Source organism: Amborella trichopoda, chromosome 10, assembly GCF_054954075.1.
Source record: "Amborella trichopoda isolate Santa Cruz 75 chromosome 10, AtrichopodaSantaCruz75HAP2 v2.0, whole genome shotgun sequence".
Classification (NCBI taxonomy): domain Eukaryota; kingdom Viridiplantae; phylum Streptophyta; class Magnoliopsida; order Amborellales; family Amborellaceae; genus Amborella; species Amborella trichopoda.
Genome location: NC_142345.1, coordinates 26600073 through 26624179, shown reverse-complemented (window position 1 = coordinate 26624179; position 24107 = coordinate 26600073). Strand labels below are relative to the sequence as shown.

General features: G+C 36.4%; 1 protein-coding gene across 1 annotated transcript; it reads left to right on the top strand.

Moving 5' to 3' along the window:
• Window positions 1-10763: 10763 nt before the first annotated feature.
• On the top strand, window positions 10764-17810 carry LOC18424870 (triacylglycerol lipase 2). The gene is made up of 8 exons (XM_020661790.2): window positions 10764-10934; window positions 11060-11173; window positions 12133-12273; window positions 12344-12598; window positions 12761-12801; window positions 13718-13797; window positions 13933-14028; window positions 17346-17810. Exons 1-8 carry the CDS (start codon window positions 10812-10814, stop codon window positions 17663-17665), a joined length of 1170 nt encoding a protein of 389 aa, XP_020517449.1. The 5' UTR covers window positions 10764-10811; the 3' UTR covers window positions 17666-17810.
• Window positions 17811-24107: the final 6297 nt, after the last annotated feature.

Here is a 24107-nt window from a genome sequence, read left to right as displayed (position 1 = left end):
CTTATTTTTTGTTCACTCAATTCCTAAACTTTGTTTCTGTTTCCCAAGAAATGTTGCTAACACAGAATTCTAGGATTATTCTGTTTTGTCTCACATTCGAATAAGATTTAATAAATTCACTTGAAGATTTAATAAATTCACTTGATGATGGGATCATCCCTGTTGCATTTTTTTTCTTCACCCTTTCTTAATGCATAATCATATTGTTAGTAAAGTTGGAATGCCATGTCTCATATGCATTATATAATGCTGGTTTGCCCTTGTAATCAGTTATGACTGATAGACTGCTAGTTGGTTCTAGGTGCTACATAGAGATTTTTCCAAGTGATCCATTAATAACGGCATCAAAAAATTTTAATTGTGAGTTTAAGGCTAATTAGTCATTTGGTTTAAAAAAATACTTCTTGATGTTGTCATTGTGATATTATTGTTGTTAGTTATTGTTCACCATACTTTGTTTTTTGACATTGTAAATCATTTGATTTTTCTTTATTTTAATTCTTTGTTGGGAGTCATTTGCAGGATGAAGTTCGCAGACTTGCAGCAAAGATGGGTGTTCCCAACAAAGAAAGGAAAGACTCACAAGGAATATGTTTCCTTGGGAAGGTGAGTATCATTATGACTTTCAATCCCGCCTCAGTAAGAATTCTGATATAACATGTGCCAGTGAAATCATTTTTCCAGCAGTTGGTTCATTCTAACTTTGGTTTACATTTTCATTCATTTTAATGGTTGAGCATTCAACTGGAGTTTTTAAGATATTTAGTTCGGGTCATTTCTTATACACTCGGGGACATAAAACAAATGCATGCACACACACACATTATGACGGACAGAGTTAGGCCTAGTTGGTCTAGCCAGCTAAGCCCTAGTATGGATCTGGGACAGCATAGTGGCCCATAAGGCCAGGCCTAGGTTGGCCCTGCTAATTGCCAGGCCTAGATGGTGTGGTGCCTCTCTTATTGCAATGAAGCTTATTTTGTTCATCCCAAATTGGAGGTCTCTTACACCATATATGTATGTTAGGAGATAACTATGTTTGAAAGTGTGTATTTGTGTGTGTGTTGTGTTTGAGAGAGAGAGAGAGGGAGAGTTCATAAATCACCTTTAAATAATTGTTCTTGCTTCAGGTTCACCATGTTCTTCTTTTTTGATTGCACCTTCAAGATAAAATCACGATGTGATGAATCAGCTCTTATCCATATATCGGAAGACGATCAAGGATTGGCAGCTGGGCAATTTGCTGCCTTGTACCGTAAAAATGTTTGCATTGGGTCTGGTAATTTCTTGGACTCATGGGACGATCAAAATTTTCCAGTTTGCTCCAAGGCTCTTGAGAGAGCGAAAATGGAAGACAAATCTAAATTGGGTTTACCCATCAAAATTAAGGTAAAATCTAAGCCCAATCATCCAATGAGTTTTGATTTTAAAGACAATGAGCTTTTGTGATGCAGCCATGGCCCTTCGTGATTGGGGCTAAGAAGGGTCGCAGAACCGCCCAAGAGAAAAGAAAGGGCAATGATGTAATAAGGAGAAATTATTATGGTTATTTATTAGGATTATTTTTTAATTATTCTTTTTGTTTAGGGAGTGCACAGGGATAATTAGCCGGACAAGAGTTTAGAGTTTATATTGTGTTTATGTTGTATCGATTGGGTTATTTTTAGGGATATAATTAGGATAAGGGTAAATTTAGAAGAGAGTTTATCTTTATCAACAATAACTAACTTGGGAGTTTTTTTGCGTAAAACACGAGAGGGAAAACATGGCTATCTAGAAGCCCAATTTTGGTACATGAATATGAGAGACAGAAAATAGGGATAAGTGTAGAAAAAAGCTTTTTTTATTAGTTATCTTATTTTCGTTTATGTAAAGGGACATCTCCTTTCATTGTAAATCAGTTTATGAATTGAATAAAAATTGGTTTCTTGAACGAGATTGTTTTGGGGGTGGATTTCCTTGCAGACTTTTGAGGGAGGGTATTTTTCTCTCAACCTTCCTTCTTTTTATTATCAATTTTTTGGTTTTATTCTCTCCGTGCATCAATTGGTATCAGAGCGAGCTTCCGATAGCTTCGCAAGAGATACCCCTCAATGGATTAAATGTATTGACTGGATTAGTTCAAGCCCTAGCAGAGAGAGTAGACCAATTCATGCCTGTAGCTGCGAAAGTCAATGAGCTTACGCAAAGGTTTCCTCAGCTTCAGGATGGAAGGAATTCGGAGACCGACGTTGAAACTCAAGGCAACAGAGATGAAAGAGGTATGCATCTTGTTCCTAACTAACCTTGAGGTGGCCCCGACTGATAATGAATTCAATGAACGAATACTTCTGTTATTGGAAAGAGAAAGATAACGTGGAATAAAAATTGATATTCCAGAGTTTCATTGTTGATTGTATGCACAGATGATTTTCTTGATTGGCTAAGTAAAGTAGAGAAAGTGTTTGAGTATAAAGATATTGTAGATCACAAAAAAGTAAAATTAGTAGCCACAAAATTTTCTTGCCATGCATTGGTTTGGTGGGATAATTTGCAACAGGATCATCTTCGACAAGGCAAGAAAAAGATTAATTCATGGGAAAAGATGAAGATGAAGATGCCTTGAAAATTTTTACTAGTAAATTATGCCCGAACTTTGTACCAAATGTGTCAAAACCTCAAGCAAGGTGAAAAGTCGGTAAGTGACTGTACTGAAGAGTTCTATATTTTGACATTTAGGGCAAATTTACAAGAGTATGAATATAAAAAAATAAGTCATTACTTGAATGGGTTAAATCAAAGAATTCATAATGAATTGGTCTTCAAAGATATCTATAAGATGTCTGGTGCCTATACTTTAGCCCTCAAAGCAAAGGAAATAGTCAATTTGGGCCTTGGGATAAATAGCTCAATGACAAGAGGTTCTACTTCAATACAGGGGCAGCAAGCTTTAACCTTTAGAAGACCACCTATAGGGCGTGGAAACTAAACCTCTCAGAAATTTCTTAGGTCAAATCATAATATGGGAAGAGATGGTATGGGGAGAGGGCTGGGAGCACCTAACATACTTCGTGATGATACACAAAAAGTGTGTTTCAAGTGCCAACAGCCTAGACATATGGCATTCAATTGCCCCTCACGTCAACTCCTTATCAAAGTTAATTTGGCTGAAGAAAATTATGAATAAAAAGTTGATGAAGGATACACCTATGAAGGCCAATGTGATATTGGGACGAGCCAATTTTATTAAAGGACTGAGCCTTTCAAAGGTGAAGTAGAAGATTTGTATGGAGATGAAGAGGGTGAAGTCTTAGTTGTCCAGCAAACTATGTTATCAACCCCAACATCTAACGATGTGACAAGTGACTACGACATAATATTTTTCAAACAATTTACACATTAGGAGGCTAGTTATGCACATTAATAATTGATGGTGGGAGTAGTGAAAACATTGTGTCTTAAGAGATGGTAGTTAAACTTCAATTGAACATAAGCGCCCACGCCCATATCACATCCAGTGGTTCAAGAAATGAGGTGCGGTACCAGTTCTTACCCGTTATTTAATCTCTTTTTCCATTTGTGCTAATCATAAAGATAAAGTGTGGTGTGATGTTGCACCTATGGATGCATGCCCCATATTACCTGGTAGACTATTGTTTTATGATCATGATATGGTGCACAAAACTAGGCCAAACACTTATTTTTTTGTTAAGGATGATATTAATATAATACTCCATCCTATGAAGAAACTTCCTACAACCAAATTCACAAAAGATGAGGGTTCAAAGCTGCTTAATGTTTAAAAATTAAAAGGGGACATCAAGGATATGGATGTGATTTATATATTGGTTGCAAAAGAAAATTCTACACCGACTGCAATTCTTAAGTCTCTTGAACCTCTACTTGATACGTATAAAGATTTGATGCTTGAAGAATTATCTGATGGTCTTCCTCCAATGAGAAATATTTAGCATCACATTGCCTTGGTGCCCGGATCTAGCCTACTGGCTCATTATCGAATGAGCCCCATAGAACATAAGGAGTTGCACAAATAAGTTGTTGCTTTGCTTTGCTTAAAAAGGGATTTCTTTGAGAAAGCATATCACCATGTATCATCCCTGCATTACTGACTCCAAAAAAAGATAGGTCATGGAGGATGTGCGTGGACAATCGGGCAATCAACAAAATCACAATCAAGTACTGATTTCTCATACCTAGGCTCGATGATATGTTAGATATGCTTAATGGAGCCAAGGTTTTCAAAAAGATTGATTTAAGGAGTGGGTACCATCAAATTCGGATTCGTCCTAGAGATGAATGGAAAACCGCATTCAAAACTCGAGATAGATTATATGAGTGGCTTGTGATGTCATTTGGCCTTTCTAATGCACCAAACACATTCATGCGCCTAATGATTGAGGTACTTTGTCCTTTGATTTGCAAATTTATTGTGGTTTATTTTGATGATATCTTGGTTTTTAACGTTAACCCACATGATCATCTTAACCACTTGGAACAAGTTTTTGATGTACTAAGGAAGGAATCACTTATTGTGAATTTGAAAAAATGCGCATTTATGATAAAAAATGTAGTCTTTCTGGGGTATATTGTTTCATCTGAGGGAATTAAGGTGGATCAAGAAAAAGTGAAAGCCAAAGCTAAGTGGTCGGTGCCAAAGTCACTCATTGAGGTGCATTCTTTTCATGGCCTAGCGACCTCTTATCGTCGATTTATCAGAAGTTTCAGCACTCTAATAGCACTAGTGACTGATTGTATGAGAGCTGAAAAGTTTTCATAGAGTCCCGCTGTTGAAAAGAGCTTTACTCTAATTAAACAAAAGATGATGCAAGCACCAATACTCGTCTTGCCAGATTTTTCTAAGGTGTTTGAGGTTGAAACCGATGCATCAAATGTTGGCATAGGGGCAGTTCTAAGTCAAGAGGGACGACCATTGGCCTTCTTTAGTGAGATATTGAACGATGTACGTAAGAAGTATTCAGTTTATGGCCTCGAGTTTTATGCAGTGGTGCAAGCCTTACGCTACTAGAGGCACTACCTGATTCATAAAGAGTTTGTTCTATACTCAGATCATGAAGAACTCCGGGATTTGAGTTCCCAAAAAAAGTTGAATGCACGGCATGTTAAGTGGATGACCTTCCTTCAAGAATACACATTCTTATTCAAGCATAAGGCTGGAACCCAAAATAAGGCAGCTAATGCTTTAAGTAGAAGGGTAGTGTTGCTTAGAACTCTATCTATGGAAGTGTTAGGGTTTGAAGTGATAAAAGATTAATATAAAGTTGATCCAATTTTCAGCAAGGTCCTTGAAAGGTGTGTTGATGGGCGAGACCATATGGGTGAGTATCTCATGCATGATGGTTGTTTATTTAAAGGTGTGCGGTTATGTATACCTGATTACTCTCTAAGGGAGAAGATAATCATGGAGCTTCATGGTGGGGGCTTGGGTGGGCACTTTGGAAAAGACAAAACTATGGTTATGGTTGGAGAAAAATATTTTTGGCCACGTATGCAACGAGATGTTGATCAATTTGTGACCCGATGTCGAACTTGCCAAGTAACTAAAGGTCATACACAAAATACAGGTCTTTATACTCCTCTTCCTGTTCCAGATGCCCCATGGGTTGATATTTCTATGGACTTTATACTTGGACTTCCACATACCACACCAGGTATGGACTCTATTTTTGTTATTGTTTATCAAATTTCCAAAATGTCACATTTTATTCCTTGTAGAAGAATTATGAATGTTACACATATCGTGAATCTCTTTTTCAAAGATATTGTAAGGCTACATGGTGTTCCTAAGTCTATTACATCTGATTGGGATATAAAATTTTAAGTCATTTTTTGCGCACTTTATGGAAGAGCATGGGAACTGAACTTCAATTTTCGAGTGCACATCATCCTCAAACAGATGGGCAGACCGAAGTAGTGAACAGGAGCCTTGGTAACCTCTTGAGGAGTATTGTTGGTGATAACATATCTCAGTGGGACCTCGCTTTACCTCAGGCTGAGTTTGTATACAATAGTTCAATAAATCGATCTACAGGAAAATCACCATTTGATATTGTTAATGGGTAGACGCCTAATCATGTGCTAGACCGAGTGCCATTACCCATGCTAGGTAAGATAAGTGATGATGTCAATTCTTTTGCTGAGCATATTCGAGATTTGCAAGCCCAAATCAAGAAGAAAATTGAGGAGAGCAATGCAAAGTATCAAAAAGCCTCAATTGAGCATAGAAGAGAGAAGATTTCAAGGAGGGTGACTTAGTAATGGTGTATTTGCGAAATGAAAGGTTTCCGTTGGGAACCTATAATAAACTCAAGTCCAATAAAGTGAGTCATTGCTGCATCTTGAAGCAATATGGGAACAATGTATATAAGGTAGAATTACCAAAGGCATTGGATATCTCCCCGATATTTAATGTTGCTGACTTATTTGAGTTTCATGGAGACCCTTTAGAAGTCGTAGAAGATGTAGTTGATATGATGAAGAAATTACCAAATAAGAAAGATAAGGAAATTGAGCAAGTTTTGAAAACTAAAAGCTTTCAAACTCGAAAGGGTTCCTATCGCCAATTTCTAGTCAAATGGAAGGGCAGGCCATACTCTAATAGCACATGGATTTTTGAGCCAGAATTCAAAAGAGTGGATCCAAACTTATATCGCATATATACTGAAGCCAACTCGCAGGAGTCAAGTACGTTTCAATTGGGGGGGAATGATTCAGCCATGCCCCTTCGTGACTGTGCCAAAGAAGGGTCGCATAACCCAAGAGGGAAAGAAAGGACAATGACGTAATAAAGAAAAATTATTAGAGTTATTTATTATGATTATTTTAATTATTCTTTTGTTTAGGGAGTGCGCAGGGATAATTAGTAGGGCAAGACTTTAGTTTGAGGGGTATAATTAGGATAAGGGTAAATTTAGAAGAGAGATTATCTCTATCAACAATAATCAACTAGGGAGCTTTTTTTTGGGTAAAACATAAGAGGAAAAACGTGGCTATCTAGAAGCTCAATTTTGGTACATGAATATAAGAGAGAGAAAATAGGGATTGGTCTAAAGAGAAGTTTTTTTATTAGTTATCTTATTATAATCTATTTAAAGGGACATCTCCTTTCATTGTAAATCAGTCTATGAATTGAATAAAAATTGGTTTCTTGAATGAGATTGTTTTGGGGGTGTATTCCATTGCAGACCTTTGAGAGATGATATTTTTCTCTCAACCTTCTTTCTTTTTATTGTCAATTTTCTGGTTTTATTATTTCCCTGCATCATTTTGCCGGCCCAATTCTGAAGGAAAGTTGAGTGTATCCATGAATTGGTTTCAGAGACTAAAAACAAAATGGTTGCATTTATTCTAATTCAGTATTTTTTGGGTTTTACTAGAAATTTGTTCAGGGTTGGTGTGCGTGATTCTCTTCTTTTTTGGATTTTAAGCAGCTGATAATCTCGTCATTTGAGGCCATGGATTACACGTATAATCTTATAACCACAAGTGAGTAAGGATGAAAGAGATTATAAGCAAAAAGGATGGAGTAACTGATAATATGAAGTGTATTAAACTATTTGGTGAATGGTTTAGTTTCTTGTCTTTGGGAAAAAATGGATTCATTAGCGAAAGCATCTTGTTGAATAGGAAACTACAAATTTTGACAGAATGCAGTCTTGGCTTCTGAAATCAAATCAAATTGGATGAGCAAATTCATGTTTCTCACATGTAGGACAAAAGTACATAAAGTTCTTTCCATTTTCTGAATTTCTTGCTAAAGGTATTGGATAACTTCCTCTGGTGATCATAGAACAAAAATGGTTGTTATACCTTCACAATTAGCTATTTGCATCAAGTGTATTAAGTTTTCCAAAATTTAACTCTGGTGGTTTTACCATTGGTTAAGTAAAGATACTTCAGCTTTGGGAACTTTTATGGTAAAATCAAAAGGTTACTCTTGCTTACAGAATTTCATTTTCTATTTATCTTTAGTTGGATTCTCTCTTACTTATTTTTTTCCTTTCATCTGTTAATTTCCAAAAGCGATGGGACAACACTGCTCTACCGTTGGAACAGTTGGAGAATAAAAGTAGTTATGCATTACGTTCTAGTGTGTAATATAATCCCTTTTTTTTTGGTAAACACACTTGAGTAGTGCTTGACTAGCCTTCTGGTTGTTCTCCATTGAGTGTGTGTGTGAGAAAGAGAGAGATTTTTCTCAGATGAAGAATGTCCACACTATGGTTCATGATCTTAGTGGTATTTTCTATTGATATTTGTCGTTAAACAACTCTATCCCAAAAATTCAGATTTTGAAGCTTCAACAATCATTTATGTGAAAAAAAAAAAAAAGACTGGTTCAGGCATGGTAAGCAGAGGAGAAGCTCAAAGAGAAGAAAAGATATCAAATACTTGTATCTGCGTATCGTGAAAGTTATCAAGGTGAAATTTTGTCAATATTAGAGCAAGGTTTTGTTAGGGTAGGAAGCATGTGTTGAAGAGAAAAGAGGGCACATGCTTTGTAAGAGGGCATAGACCCTCTTCATCCAAATTAGCAGCAATCAGCCTAAATTATATATCAGTGCTTCATTTTAAAGAAGTTTCTTATCAATATATTTTCATTTCGATTATTTTGTTCTTTAAAACTTGAATTTCATTTATACAATTGTGTGGTTCCTACATGTGACAAACTATATTTCATTATAAAGTTAGAGCTATGTTAAATACAATTTAAATAAAGAAAATCAGATTCGCTAATGGTTTGAAGAAATTGGGGTGTTTGTTCTAGACATAAAACATGATGATGCTTTGCATAATATGAATAGAGAGAGAGAGAAAGAAATGTTCTAGACATAAAACAGGATGATGCTCTACACAACATGGAGAGAGAAAGAGATGTAACTGATTGTATTGAGTGACAACTCAAACTAAATGACAAGCTTTTCATCTATTGATTCAATGTAATTGACTAACAAAAAGTTTACCACCAAGTGTAGCGAAACTATTCAATGCATTAAACCTTGGATTGTATTCTATTTAGTCCAAAATTACATTTGTTGGGGCCGCACGAAAAAATGCCACATATACAAAAAATGATGCTTGAGGCAACATTCTAGCATCATCATTGACATAATGAGAAGGTTTCACCAAATCTAATATCATCATTGACATAATGAGAAGCTTCCACCAAATCTTCAAGTGTATACTCATCCTCACCTACAATAGGAGTAATGTACCAAGAATTCATCTCATTGTAAGCTATTTGGAGCTTCTGAGTTTGCTGAGTTTTTCTTTGGGAGCAATGAAAGAGATGGAGGAAGAAAATGAGTGAGGTAAGAAGAGAGATAAAGCTTAGAGAGGGAAGGAGAGAGAGAGAAAAGATCAGGAGAGATGATGGGGTGAGGAAACAAGAGGGGAGAGGGGCAGGAGGAGAAGACACGAGGAGAGTGAAACGGTGAAGGGAGAGAGAATGTTGGTAGAGAGAGAGAGGTGGAAGATGAAGAGAGAGGTAGCAGTGAGGAGAGAAAAGCGGGAGTAAGAAATAATTTTCGGGGCTTTCAAATCCTATTAAAAAGTAGGTGTAATCTCAATTGTTGGATTGCTCAAGAATCTAATGGCTACAATTTTTCCAACTCACCGTTTCATCATACTATGATGCAACGGTTACATCAAATCATTTCTCTTTAAGTATTTATAATTCTAATTGATCAACATGATTTTTAGGCCTAAAATTTCATAATTAGGGGTGAAAAGTGATTTTTAGGTTATTGTACTGCTTTCAACATTCGAATTGCAACCTTGAACAAAGTTTAAAAGTACGCCTTACATTGATGGTGTAGTATGGACACCTTATATAAACCTCACCCTAGAAAAAGGGCTGAGGTCACGGTGGTAGCACACCTCATGCCTCAGTTGCATGTAGTGGTTTCCATTTCTATTGACAGCTTCAAAAAACCATTATTTCATAAACGGACAGGGGCTTGTTGTCTCCACTGAATTATCAAAAAAGAAAAAAAAACCTCACCCTCTAGAAAATTCCCAACTTCCGATTACAAAAAGAAAAACGGATCGAAGCTTGTCATCCCCACTGGATTATTAAAAAACAAAAGCCTCACCCTCTGAAAAATTCTCAAATTCCACTTACAGAAGGTGCCCTCAAAGCTCAAATACTACTACTCCCTTGATTCCACCAAAACGAATTGATCGAAATACCTACCATCAAATAGGAAAAATCAAAAAGAATGTAACGTCAAAAAAAAAAAAAAAAAAAACTAAACTGTCGCCTTTTGATTCAAAGGGTCAAACCCCGTTAATACGCTCTTAATGGATTAAGCGTCAAACCCCATTTAAGATGATGTTAATACGTTATTAATGGAGAGAGAGAGAGAGAGAAATAGAGTTCCCTTTTAAGTTTTAACCAGTGTTCCCCTAATTTAAAATGTTTTCCATATGCTCTCTTAGGTTATTGTTCGGCAAAATTCACAGATGCATTGCTAGGAAGGAATGGGTAATAAGCATGGGATTGGGGCCTACATACCAAAAGTAATCTTTTGAGGCATTGGATCTAAACATCAACGGCTTTATATTACTTTCTCTTTTATCACAAAGGATGAGATGTGGACCCATGTGAGTGGGCCCATACATGTCCTACGTTTTACAGGCGTTAGGACTAGGGATTTGTAACACATGCATGCGATGCCACTCTCTCTCTCTCTCTCTAGGATTTGTAACAAATGCATGCAGTTGCCAATAACTCCTCTCTCTCTCTATCTTATAAATTAAGAGGCTTAAGCTCACAAGGCACAGTAGAAGAAATGGGTTGGAGCTGGTGGTTGGGCTCGGTAGTGTGTATTTTGGTCGCCATTAGTCATGGTGGGGCTGCTGGTGTATGCGAGGAAGTGATCAAACCCAAAGGATACCAATGCCAAGAGCATACTGTACACACAACAACTTCTACTGCTCCTTCTTTTTCCATCTCCCTACAAATACTCTTCTCTTTCTTGCTTTGAGGTTAGTGAAAATTACAAGGATTTAATTCTTTTTTGTTGAATAATTATAATAGATGACAACAAAGGATGGTTACATACTCAGTCTCCAAAGAATTTCCCAAGGCCGCACTCCTACACCCTCCAACCACACAAGGCAGCCCGTTTTGTTGCAGCACGGCCTCACTATGGTGTGTTGAGCATGCATCTCTCTCTTTTAAGAAAAAAATTTTGTCAGCCCAATGGCGTACTGCTACTACGGTAAACGCCAATGATCCAGATTGAATTTGGGCCGATCTGATGATCACATATATCCGAAAGTATTTTAATTTTAATTTTTTTTTACAAATCAGAATAATCTAAAAATTGGAGAGTGTGTACATAAAAAATATGTGAATCTTCGAAAAATAGAAAAAAAATATTTTACATAAAAAAATATCCAAAATACCCCTGTAAAATTTTGGAGGTATTTTGGTCAATTTTGTTTTTGCTGATTATTTTTTGATATTTTTATTAGGTGTGCCTTGATGTGAAGAATATACACTTAAATTTTTAAAAAATTTGGATTTATAGAAAATAAAATAAAATAAAATTCAAATACAAAAAGAGGTCGTGACCATCAAATAAGCCAAGATTTAATCTAGATCATTGACGCTTACTGTAGCGGTCAGCTAGTAGGCATACTGAATCCACTCCTATATATATATATATATATATATATATATATATATATATATATAAACTTGTAACTTTTTATCAACTACAAACATACATGTGCATATACACACTACGAGACAATTTCGCTTTGTTAGAAGGAGGTCACAAACACCTTGCTATCCGATTCCAAATTGACCAACTCAGGGTGTGTCACAAACTTCAAGAAATTTTTCTTTGAAATTTGAACCTAATCAATAATATTTTCACAGCCCCCTAATTGCGACTTTATAGAACCTAGCCAATAATATTTTCACAGGCACCTAATTGTGACCTTATATTATAAGTAAATAGTTTTCCGTATATATTTACGTGTGATAATTATGTAGGATAATACAACTTTAATGATGAACTTAAACTACCCTACTAGATGAATTTAAAAGTTGAATAGATTTATAAGGGTATATGCCCTATCGTTTGTAATGTTGTTTTATAGGATGGAGTTTCATGGCTTATAAGTCCTCCTGGAGAGTCTCTGGCATTTGTCTTGGCCGATAATGGGTTTGATGTGTGGATTTCAAACACCCGAGGAACCAAATGGAGCCGCAAGCACACAACCTTGGACCCCTCTGATCCGGTTTGTTCCCTAACTCAAAGAGAGAGAGAGTTGTATTACTGGCTTATTGAGTTGGGTTTCATTTATCTAGGGCTTTTGGGCTTGGTCATGGGATGAGCTCGCAGAATATGACATACCGGCATTGTTCGAGTATGTAAACAATCAAACAGGGAAGAAGGTGAACTATGTGGGTCACTCTCTTGGTACTCTTATTGCCTTGGCCTCCTTCTCTCAAGGGAAGGCAGCGAATCTCACAAGATCGGCCGCTTTTCTGAGCCCAATCGCTTATTTGAGTCATATGACAACCCCTTTGGTCCTAATCGCTTCCAGAACCATGCTTGGTCAAGTAAGAATACACTCGTTCACCCTCAACTCCAAATGCTAGTATCTATAAAGAGCTTGTTAAAAGCACACATAAACACCGACTACATGTAAAAATGTATGCATAGAATCCTAGATTTGAGTTACTAACTTTTATTTCTTCTTCTTCTTTCTTTTTTTTTTTCAGCTCGCAATATGGATGGGGATTGCAGAGTTCAATATTGCATTGTAAGTACATTCATGTTTAAAACAGCCAACACATTTGTTAATTTGGTCATTTAACTCACTCGAGCCAAATGATGCAAGTACCTTTGCTTGTTCCAGTTTTAAAGCCCAAATTATTTTATTTTTTTATTAGAAAACCGTATTACATGTTTGGAACCACAAGCAAGCTCAAGTGCTTACATGTTACCACTTGGGTGACTGAAATGCCCCCACTTGCTCTGGTTTTCAAACCAAGAACATGATCTTTTAATGGAAAAAACATGTTCTAGGTAAAGAACAGGGAATGCTTAGATCACTCAGCTCAAATAATTTAAGTGGTTCAAGTTACCAAAGGCTCACAAACCTTGAATATGTCAAATTTGGGCATTCTCTATGATTCTCATGTTGGTATCCAAACACAACGATAATTCAAATTAAGAATTTCAGGGTGAAATTCTTAATTTGGCTTTATTGATGTCCATAGATGGTGACCACTCTAAGCATAATTTTCCTATTTTGAAATGGAAAACTCACCATAATCCAAGGAGAACAAAAAAAGTTGTTAGGAGCCCATTACTTTTAATAACGAGAAACAAATACTCTTGTCCATCAAATTTTGAATCGAGTATTTGTAGGTTGTCATTAACGAAACCTAAAGTTCAAAAACATATTCTCGAACATTGTGACATACCCTAACCCATCCAATTTGATATCTAACGGCTAGGAGTGATTGACCTTGTTATAACAATAGCAGATGAATTAATCGGCAACTCCATCCATTCGTCCATCATTTTTATGGAATGTGATTGACCTTAAGGATTGTTTTCTAAGTAGTCCTTAGGATCATAATTTACTTTCCTTAAGTGAAAAAGAGAAACTAGTTAGTATTGTATTAGTAGTAACTCCTTGGTTTGTGTAATTGCATGTTCCGCCAACTCAGGCCAGCCTTGAAAGCCCTCGTCAAGGGTGTATGCATGAATCCCCATATCGACTGCTTCAACATGGTCAGTGCCATCACAGGTAATATCATGAGCAAAATATTAGACAGCTCTCTAAAAGAAAAAAAAAAAAAATGCCAAGCGATAAATATACTCTCAAAGGAAGATTCTGTTGCCATATTTTTTCTTATGAAGCTTACTCGGAAAATTTCAACAGGGAAGAACTGCTGCCTCAATTCCTCCACCATAGAGCTTTTCCTACAGTATGAGCCTCAGTCTACTTCAACAAGGAACATGGTGCACCTTGCCCAAAGTGAGTCTCCTATATATCTCTCTCTCTCTCTCTCTCTCTCTCTATAGTCTCTACATCCCACCATCCAATTTTTTTGTAAAATCCCTCTTTTTTTGGAACTGTAACAGCTCTCTCACTCTCTACTAAGCATCAATCTCTTTCTCAAGAGTCCAGTTTTTGCTGAAATATGTTTTACATGTGTTCTCTGATCTTTCTCTCCCCCTTACATACGCCACTAGCTCATTTCTATTGAAAGCTTTCCATCGGTCACCCTGTTAGCTAATTTTTCTAGAAACTTCCTACCTCTCATACACATGCACAATCGCTCTCTCCATGAAAGGCCAGTTTCTAGCTAGAATTTGTCTCTCCCTCATCGAGATTTCTCTCGCAACTCACTACGGCCCTTGGGAGTTGAACAACAGAAATGGTCTTGCCTTTTATTTATTTTTTTTGAACATTGAACGGTAACTTTTCATTGATGGGATAAAGAATTACAAGAAACAAAAACAAAAAAGGAAAGCAAAGAAAAGACAAAAAAAGCCCTAAAACTGCCCTAGTCCTCTGGCAATGGCGTCAGCACTTCCATTCCTTCTCTATGGATATGAATAAAAGATACCTCCTTCCCACGTAAGCTTCTATCTATTCGGTTCCAAAGGTAGGTCCCTTGCCAAAGGGGTAGAGGTATGGTTCCAGCACCAGTTGATAACAATGAGGAAATCTCCTTCAATAAGGGTCTTCTTACAAGAGTTATCAAGTTTACTGGTTCCATGGCAGAGAGCCCAAAACTCAGCCTCATTTGCAGAATATGATGTTACCGAAACAATCCCGAAGCAGGGCCCCATAACTAGCAATCCTCCCCTCGTCCCCAACACTGCCATCGAAGTTAAGTTTAACCCAGCCTGGAGGTACGGGGAACCACCTGCTTTCCTTAACAAATTTCTTTTTCTTCAAGGTCCGTCAGGAGAATATGGAAGTTAGAGTCGAAAAACTCTTTTAGGAAGTGCTTGAAGGACATGTGTGCTTGGGCCCATTCTATCGTAGTCATAAGAATAGAGCAAACTATCTAGCCTTTCCTTCAAAGCATCGAGCATTTCTCTTTTTCCAAATGGTCCAAAGGATAGCAGCAACATTAATACGCCAAAGAACTAGACCACAAGAAGAAAAGGGGCACCAGGCATTAGGAAATAAGCCCTCAATATTGTTTCAGTAAAGGGCAGTGCAGAAAGAGGTGATCCACTAACTCACCATCCTGCTTACAAAATATCCAAACATTGACAATTGGAATATCCCTAATTCAAAGTTGATCCACGGTGAGGATATGCCCCCAACTAACCAGCCACAAAAATGCTCTCACCCTGAAAGGGGTTTGTAAGACCAAACCTTTCTGGAAAAGTTGTTAGCAGGAATGAATTTGTCCAACCATAGGATATTGTAGAGGGATTTAACTGTAAAAACACCTGAAGGTTCCATCTCCCAAATGACCTTGTCATCCCTGGAATGGGAAGGCACAAATCATAAAGCCTAGACATAAGTTGAATATATCGTTGTTCCACTTCAGAGCCAACCCTTCTTGAAGAGAGCATCAAATTCCAAGTGATATTCTCCCCTTGCCTTTCTAAACCATCGCTAATGAGAAGGTTTTTAGGGATGCATTTAAGAACTAAGTTAGGGTACTGGGATTTTAAAGGGTTATCACCTGGACACTTGGCATGCCAGAACTGGGTTTTTGAACCATTGCCAACAAGAAGTCGACAGTAGGCTAAGAACAAGAGTCTAACAGAAGATATCCTTCCCATACTGCAGAAGCATACCTATTTGTTATGAGCTTTTTAAGAATCATGCTGCTATGGTCCCACCCATATTTGGCAATAATAACTTGTAACCATAATTGTCCATGAGAGCATGAGGCCCTCCACCGCCATTTAGTGACCACCGCCATTTAGTGAGTAAAGCCTCATTAACTGGTATGAGCCTCCAGATACCCAATCCACCTTCTTTTTTTAGCATACAAACAATTTGCCATCTAACCAAATGAAATTTTTTTCTTGTTTTGCGTTCCACTCCATAAGAAGTTCATCATCATTCTCTCAAGGTTTTTAATAATTGCATGTCGAGCTCTAAGGAGAGCAAAGAAGTAGATGGGCATATTTGCCATAGTGGCATTTATGAGGGTGACTCTTCTTCCTAGAGATAGAAACCTGCACTTCTAGGCATCAAGTTTAAATTAGAATCTATCAATGACAGGGGTCCATTGAGCAATGGAAAAGGCACCCATATGAAAGAGGAATACCAAGGTAGTTAATGGGCAAGGAATCAAGGAATCAACTTTGCAGCCCAGCCAAGAGGCCCAAGCCTAAATCTCTTCTTCTGAATAGTTAATGCCTATAAGGGAAGTTTTGTGCATATTCACCTTAGCACCAGAAAGGACTTCAAAGCATTTAAGGAAAATCCATAGGTTTCTGATTTGGGAGAAGTGTCCTTCAGCCACCAAAAGAGTATCATCAGCATACTGAAGATGGGAGATAGAAAGGCCATCAAGAGCAACCAGAATGCTTGTGAGCATATTACAATGAACTATCTCATACTAGCATGTACAGGAATGTGGAAAGTGGGACTCCTTCAGGAACCATTGTGTAAGAACAAGAGCGAAGCTCTCTCTCCTCACAATATAACTTTATTTTTCCATTCATAAAAAGAGTGCATCATGCACCTTTGTTTTATAAATCTCGATTGCAAGTAGGTCGCAAACCAATTCGAAATGGTCATGTGATTGCTCAGAGAAAGAGAAAAATCATGTTTGTAAGAAAGCATCTCTATACCTACTTGGGCACTCTAGCTATGCATAAAAATAGTTTTGTGAAAGTATTTTCATATGAAAGAACTCCCCCATATGATTACATGTGTGAGCTTTTTCACAAAAATTGGCTGCCAATTGGCATGAAAAATACACAGCGACCACTTTATGAAAAAACATGACCTAAGTGTGAAAGCTATCTCTTGGGTTGATATATAAGCTCTTTCAAGAACAAACTTTCCTAGACCCCTCAAAACGGATTTTCACAAGAAACAAAGATATCTGATGCAGTGTTTTTATGAATGGAAAAGTAAAGTTATATTGTAAAGAGATAGGAGCTTGGCTCTTGTTCTTCTTTTCTTCTTCTCTTAGTGCATGGAGGAAGTCTCATATCCTTATGTTTATATCTTCTTCTTGCTGAATTCTTATCTATATTTCTCTCTAAAATGTGGTTATTTGCTGGTTGTTGGCAACCGATAATTTTCAATGCTCTAAAAGAGCAACCCTTTAACATGGGGTCTTGGATTGTCTTCTTGACTTGCAGTGATTAAGAATGGGGATGTAGCCAAGTATGACTATGGAAACCCTAACGAGAACATGATTCACTACTCCCAGAGCACGCCTCCCAAGTACAACATGTCCAATATACCAAGGGATCTCCCCCTCTTCTTTAGCCACGGTGGATACGACGCTCTCTCTGATGTGGAGGATGTGAATTTGCTGATCGCCCATCTCGATTCTCATGACAAGGACAAGATCACCATCCAATTTGTGGACAACTACGCGCATGTTGACTTCATTTTGTCCGTCAATGCCAAGCAAGTTGTTTACGAGCCACTCATCGATTTCTTGAAGCGTCACTGAGACATTTTTTTTACATTTCAGACCTACCTTTGTGTTGCTTCCCCTCTTCGTTCGATACAGAGAGTTGTAGTGCTCCCTCGTTGAGGATGTCTGTGTTTGTATTTTATTTGTCTGAAATTACGAGTACCACCTCCTTCCTATTTAATGGGGTTTTATCTCCTGGTTAGAGACTATGGGGATGGTTAGAGACTATGGGGATGATTGCGGATGAGTTTTTTTATGAAACTTGGTTGGGATGAGTACGCAACTGATTTGGAGCTGATTTTTTGGGCTGATTTTTGAAAAAATAGACCTATTGATTGATTTTATTGATTGATTTTGGGGCTGATTTTTGGGGAAAATAGACCCATTCATATTTCTGGTGAGAAAATAACCGGAATTGCCACCATATTCCAATGGGAACCCAATTTTCTACATCTTTCAGCATTGGTTTCCAGCATAATTTTGACTTCCCAAACTTCAAGCAGAAAAAGCCATGCTTTTATTCGTTTTTGGGGGGCCATTTTCCAATAGCTGTTCTTTTTTGCCACTCTTTTTCCCCCAAATCTCAACCATTTTTTGCCGTAATTTTTCTTGCCAACAGAAACCTTCTTCTTCTATAGTTTCGCCCCATATGAGGAAACCCCAATAGTGTTTTCTCGTATTTCAAACGTCAGATAGCTCTTTTCTTATTTTTTTAAAAAATAGCTCTTCTCCTATCTGATTTTTGAAATAGCAACGCTACTTTACTCCACTAGGAATACACGATTCAAAACCAATCAATAGGGGGTGGCAATGGACTCGGATCCGATGGATACGCCCGACCTGGATCTGGGTATTGGTCCAAAATTTGGACCCGATAGGTCAGGTCCAGGTCCAAATATTAGATCCAAACACTTTTTGGATCCAAGTTCATGTAGATCCGATTCAGATGTGATCTAAATAACTTTGATATTTAAATATTATTTCAAATATATGATATTGAAATAATATTTAAATAAATACAATTATATATTTATAGTTATACTAATTAGATAAGGGTGTGGTTCACATAATGTTGCAACTTTAAACTATCAAATTAAAGAGCACCTTCGAATTTTACCATAAATGTAATTTTGGTATCAAAAAGTTCCTTGGATGGCTCAAGAATCTATTTTTATATCTAATTATAAAATTTTAAACTCTAAAACGGTTCAAATCAAGTATATCTATAAATACATGAAAATCTTGAAAATGGACGGGCTAGATAACGTGTTGCAACATGCACTCTTTTAAGATGATCAATTAGAAGGTTTTCCAACATCAAAATAACCATTTATGATTGATTTTTAAGGTGCACCTTAATTCTATATTTTGTTGCAACCTTCTATAAATGTTTTCCTTTATATAACGCTATTTGGTCCTGGTTTTCGCCATCTCGAGGACTCGGCTCGAGAACCCTCTCTCAAACAACTGTACGCCCATACGTGTGTGTGCATGTGTGTGATGTACAGATTGAAAGAAAGACCTATGTGATATTTTACCAGTGAATACATGTTTTGTTTTTTGTTTTTTTTTTTTTCTTCACCCCTTTCTTTTTGTAAAAGATCAATTACATGTGGTCTTTATTATAATAAGATAAAATTCAAAATAAAATCAACATAACAATAAAACCAAGATCTTAACAACTTGATGCCATTGAAACAACTATGCACTATGTTTGAGAATAAAAGATAAGATTGCAAGAAACAAAATGAAGAATGTTAGAGATTACCTCAATTGGACTTATTACACCCCATATCGAGTTACCACCATCCGATGGCGCGGGATCAACGGTCTAGCTTCAATCTCGAACCAAGAAAACAAATTTCGGCCAAACCACACCAATAGAACATGAACCCTTTTGATCACAAACTCAAACCCTAGATGAATTATCTTAACAACCTAATTTGAGATAAATTGATTCTCTTTTTGCTAAACTCTAAAACTCTTAGCCATAAATCCATATTTGAGATATAGAAGAGAGAAGAACTCTATAACCTAAACCCTTAGGTTCTTTCACAATGTGGGAGAGAGATCAAACATGAGAAAGAGAAACTTTCTTAAGAGAGAGATAGAAAGATAAGGTGTAGAGATTTTGAGTAGAGACAATCCCTTTTTTATAAGCTTGAACAAGATTAGAGTTTTTTAGGGTTTTCTTGGCTTACCTCTTCTTATGAGATTAAACATAGACCATCGATCAAGGGTGACTTGTGGGTTGAGAGATCTGAGCCATCCATTCCATAGATGAGTTATCAACATTATGGAAGGTGCATAGACCATTATCCCCCTTTCCTTAACCATTTTTTCAACAATAGAAATTGGATAAATTAAATCTAATTAAAATATTATGCATTCCATAATCATTCACAAAATATTCCAAAGATATATCAAGTCAATATACACTTTCAATATTTGGTCAATATATGGTCAAAATATTCCATATCTTATTTGACCACATGCCATAACATAATATTACCAAAACATGAAATAACTTAAACTCGAAGAAAGAATCCAATGTGTGGGGCGTGCCACCCATGTGTGGCACATGTGGGCCCCACTCACTTGACATATGGTGGGCCCATGTGCACTATGGGCCCTCCATGATATTTTATATAATTTTAAATTATAAAAAAAAATCATTTTTGAATTTTATAATTTTGTAAAATCAATATTTTTATTTTTCAATGTCCAAAAAAAAATTATAAATAAAATATCAAATAACTCATAAAAATTTAAATAATAATTTTAAAATAATTTCTATCATAAAAAAACATAATTAAATTAACTTGATGGAAAATGGATCTATATGGTTAAGAAATTTAATCTACAATCATGGGGCACTCCACCTTCAACTGTGGACTACAGACCACACTTGCCTTATTAAACCGACCCAGTGTTTCCCATGACCCACAGTCGAAGCAAGGGCTCATTAGCAGGTCACCAAAGTCTGGCGGATGAATCAAGGGGTCGCAATCTCAATCTGTGGATTACAGGTCCTCCTTTATAGACAAGTCAAGGTCACCAAGACCTTATGCGACCACAGCTCTCAAGCGCATAAGGGTATCTCTCGCACATGCATACGCTTCACCCCAAAAGGTTCATTTTTATCTTTCTGAATGATCTATCGATATGCATGTCATATGATGGTACATAGATGAGGTTTTGGCCCCTGTCTCTGTAGGCCACCATCACACACAAGTGTCACACAGTCCCTCGCCTCACTCATCCGTGTATGTTCTCCGACCTCATGAAGGGCTAACCCATAAACCCTCATCGGTTTGTTCTTCATGCTCAGGTAATCGTTTCTGAAGAGCCTCTTAATAGGTGATCAGAGTAAACAGAAAGAAAATTAGATAATGAAGTACGAAGAGAGTGGAATGACAGTGAAGGAGCTTGAAAATACTAAAAAGTAGAGCAAGTAGGGATGGATGGGAGAGAAAATAGATCCTTTGGCACTCAGATGGCCTTCTGGCGTCCCCTTTCTAAGGAGGTGACAAGGAACAGCAGAGAGATCCCTATACATCAATCAAAGTCTAGAGTACCCTGGAGAATTCTTATGATTGTGGAAACAGAGGTCATGCCTCTGACACAGACCTAAAAAGAGCCTCACGAGGGTGTCAAAGCTTAGTTGGCTAAAATGGGAGGGGAATAGGTATATATAGGTGAAAGAGAGAGGAGAGAAAGAAAGTGAGAGAGAGAGAGAGAGAGAAATAAGGAGAAAGAGAGAGAGAAAGGGGGAGAGAGAGAGAGAGGGAGAAATAAGGAGAAAGAGAGAGAGAAAGGGGGAGAGAGAGTAGAAAGAAGAAGTGGATGAGAGAGGGAAAAGGCGAGAGAGATAGAGGAGGAAAGAGAGATAAAGAGAAGAGGGAGAGGGAGAGACAAAAAGAGAAGAGAAAGAGAAAGAGAAAGAGAGCGAGAGAGAGAGAGAGAGAGACGGGGCAATAGCTAAGCCGTTAACCCGAGGGGAGAGAGAGGGGGGAAAAAGAGAGAAGATGAGAGAGATAGAGTAGGGCCGTGGCTAAGCCGTTGGCCCGTGAGTGAGAGAAAGACAGGAGGGAGGAGAGAAGAGAGAGGAGGAGAAGATAGGTCTATGACTAGGCAATTGGCCTAAAGAGGGAGAGAGAGAGAAGGGGGGGAAGAGGGAAAGAGAGAGGAAAAGAGGGAAAATATGTATAAAGTCCCAAAATGAAAAGAGGGAAAATATGTATAAAGTCTCAAAAATGAAAGTTTTATTTTGTCGTTATTTGCAGCAAGAATAGCATAGGTTTAGTTTTATTGACCATTTTATTTTTTGATAAATAGTGCAATAACAAAGTGAGACTATAGTTAATCAATAGATTTGAGTATTTGTTTTGATTTGGTTTAGAACTTCATTGTAGTTTGCTTGATGGATACATTCTATGGATTTGTCTTTGCAAGTTATTTTAATTATTGAACCTTTTGAAAAAAATTAATTAAAGAAATTCATAATTTTTTTGAGATTAGGGTTTAGATAGATACGAAGAAGTGAGACTATAGTTAATCGATTTCGCAATAACAAAGTGAGATATAGTTAATCAATAGATTCGAGTATTTGTTTTGATTTGGTTAGAACTTCATTGTATTTTACTTGATGGATACATTTTATGGATATATCTTTTCAAGTTATTTTGATTATTGAACCTTTTGAAAAAAAAAAATTTAATTAAAAAAATTCATAATTTTTATGGGATTAGGGTTTAGATAGATACAAAGAAGTGATAAATTTTAAAATTATTTATACTATTTAATTATTTAAACCATAAAAACTAATGATATTTATAGTTTGTGAGTAAAATGGCTCATTAAATGTTTATGAACAATATTAACTTATAGCATTTGTTATTATTTTTTAGACTTGAAAAGCATGGTATAGACATACTATCTATATTTACGGTAGATATGCATTCCTTTACAAACCCCAGACAACATGTTTTAACATCATTTAAATCCAAAATGTTTTAAAATAACAACAATTATAGCGTATATAATTTTAAACATATTTATTAAAAATTAATAAGTATACTAAACACGTAATCCTTCTTTACAATTTGTACAAATAATTATGTTCTCCCGACTACAAAAAAGAAATATCATAATATGACGGGATTCTATAGCATCCACAACATGTGGATGCTTGAAAATTGTACACTCACCCTTAAACCGTTGAGATTGAACCTAGCCTCTTCAAAGGGCTACAAAGTAATTTTATTTTTTTAAAAAAAAATTATTTATTGAAAATTTGGGACTAAATTATTTTTTATAAGGGGGACGAAGAACTAACAAAGTAATATTTTTTAAGGCATTTTGATTTATTTTTTATTTGTGATATGTAAGAAGGGCTGCAAACTAATTTTATTTGATTCCCTTATAAAAAATAAGTTACACTATAAATTTTAGATAAATATTATATTTAAATAAAAGATAAAAAACATTATCCATTAGATATTACATAATTTAACCGTTCCAACTGTTTTCACATGATTTGGACGGGATAAAAGTTAGTTTAGTTGATTCATGTTTTACTTAATCAACCTTATGACCAATTATTATAGTCTTAAAATAACAAATTCTAAAATTTTAAATGTAAAATCCATGTTTAAGTATAAATTGACGAGTTGGCTATCTCACCAAATACTTTTCCTGGCAAGGAGATGTAACCCTTGGAAGAAAGGATGTGATACTCGGATTTTGCTATTAAATAACCTTTATTTCCATGAATCTGCTGTAACACTAGGATTTTACTGTTTTTTAATATTTATTACCGTAGCTCTAGGATTTTGGTGTTACGTAAGATTTATTCTTCTATATCTATTAAAATGGTAATCTTTATTCCTCTATATCTATTAATTTCCCATCTATTAAAACTGTGCGTACCTTTAAAACAGCTAAGGAGATGGGCCCTACACTTATAAAAATGGTGTTGCCTCTAAACCTGCTCTACAATTTTATTATTAATTAATATTTATTTCTATATATCTATAAAAATATTCACCCTAGTAGTTACCTCGATTTTTTAATAATTACTTATCTCAATTTTCTCACATGGAGCCCACCCTCAACTCCTATAAAAATTAGTTGACCTACATTATCTCTAGGAATAGAGTCCTCTTTAATTTTTTCAACATGTCCATCAACCTCAGACTCTCTGAGTTCAGGGAAGACCCTAAAACTGAAAATTATCTCTGAAGATATTCAAGGCCAAATGGCAATGGAACTAGGAAATAAAGGCAAAGTTCTCCAAACCCTTGAAAATTTAAGCACGGAGCTGTCCCTCTAAACTTAGGCATCTGGGGGCCTTCGTAGAGAAACAACTCTTATTGATGTTCAATCGAGAGACCTGCACGAATTAAACAAGACGTATCAAGATAAATGAAGACCATCAAAGGCTTTTCCCAATGGGACTTCATTAAACCAAAATTAT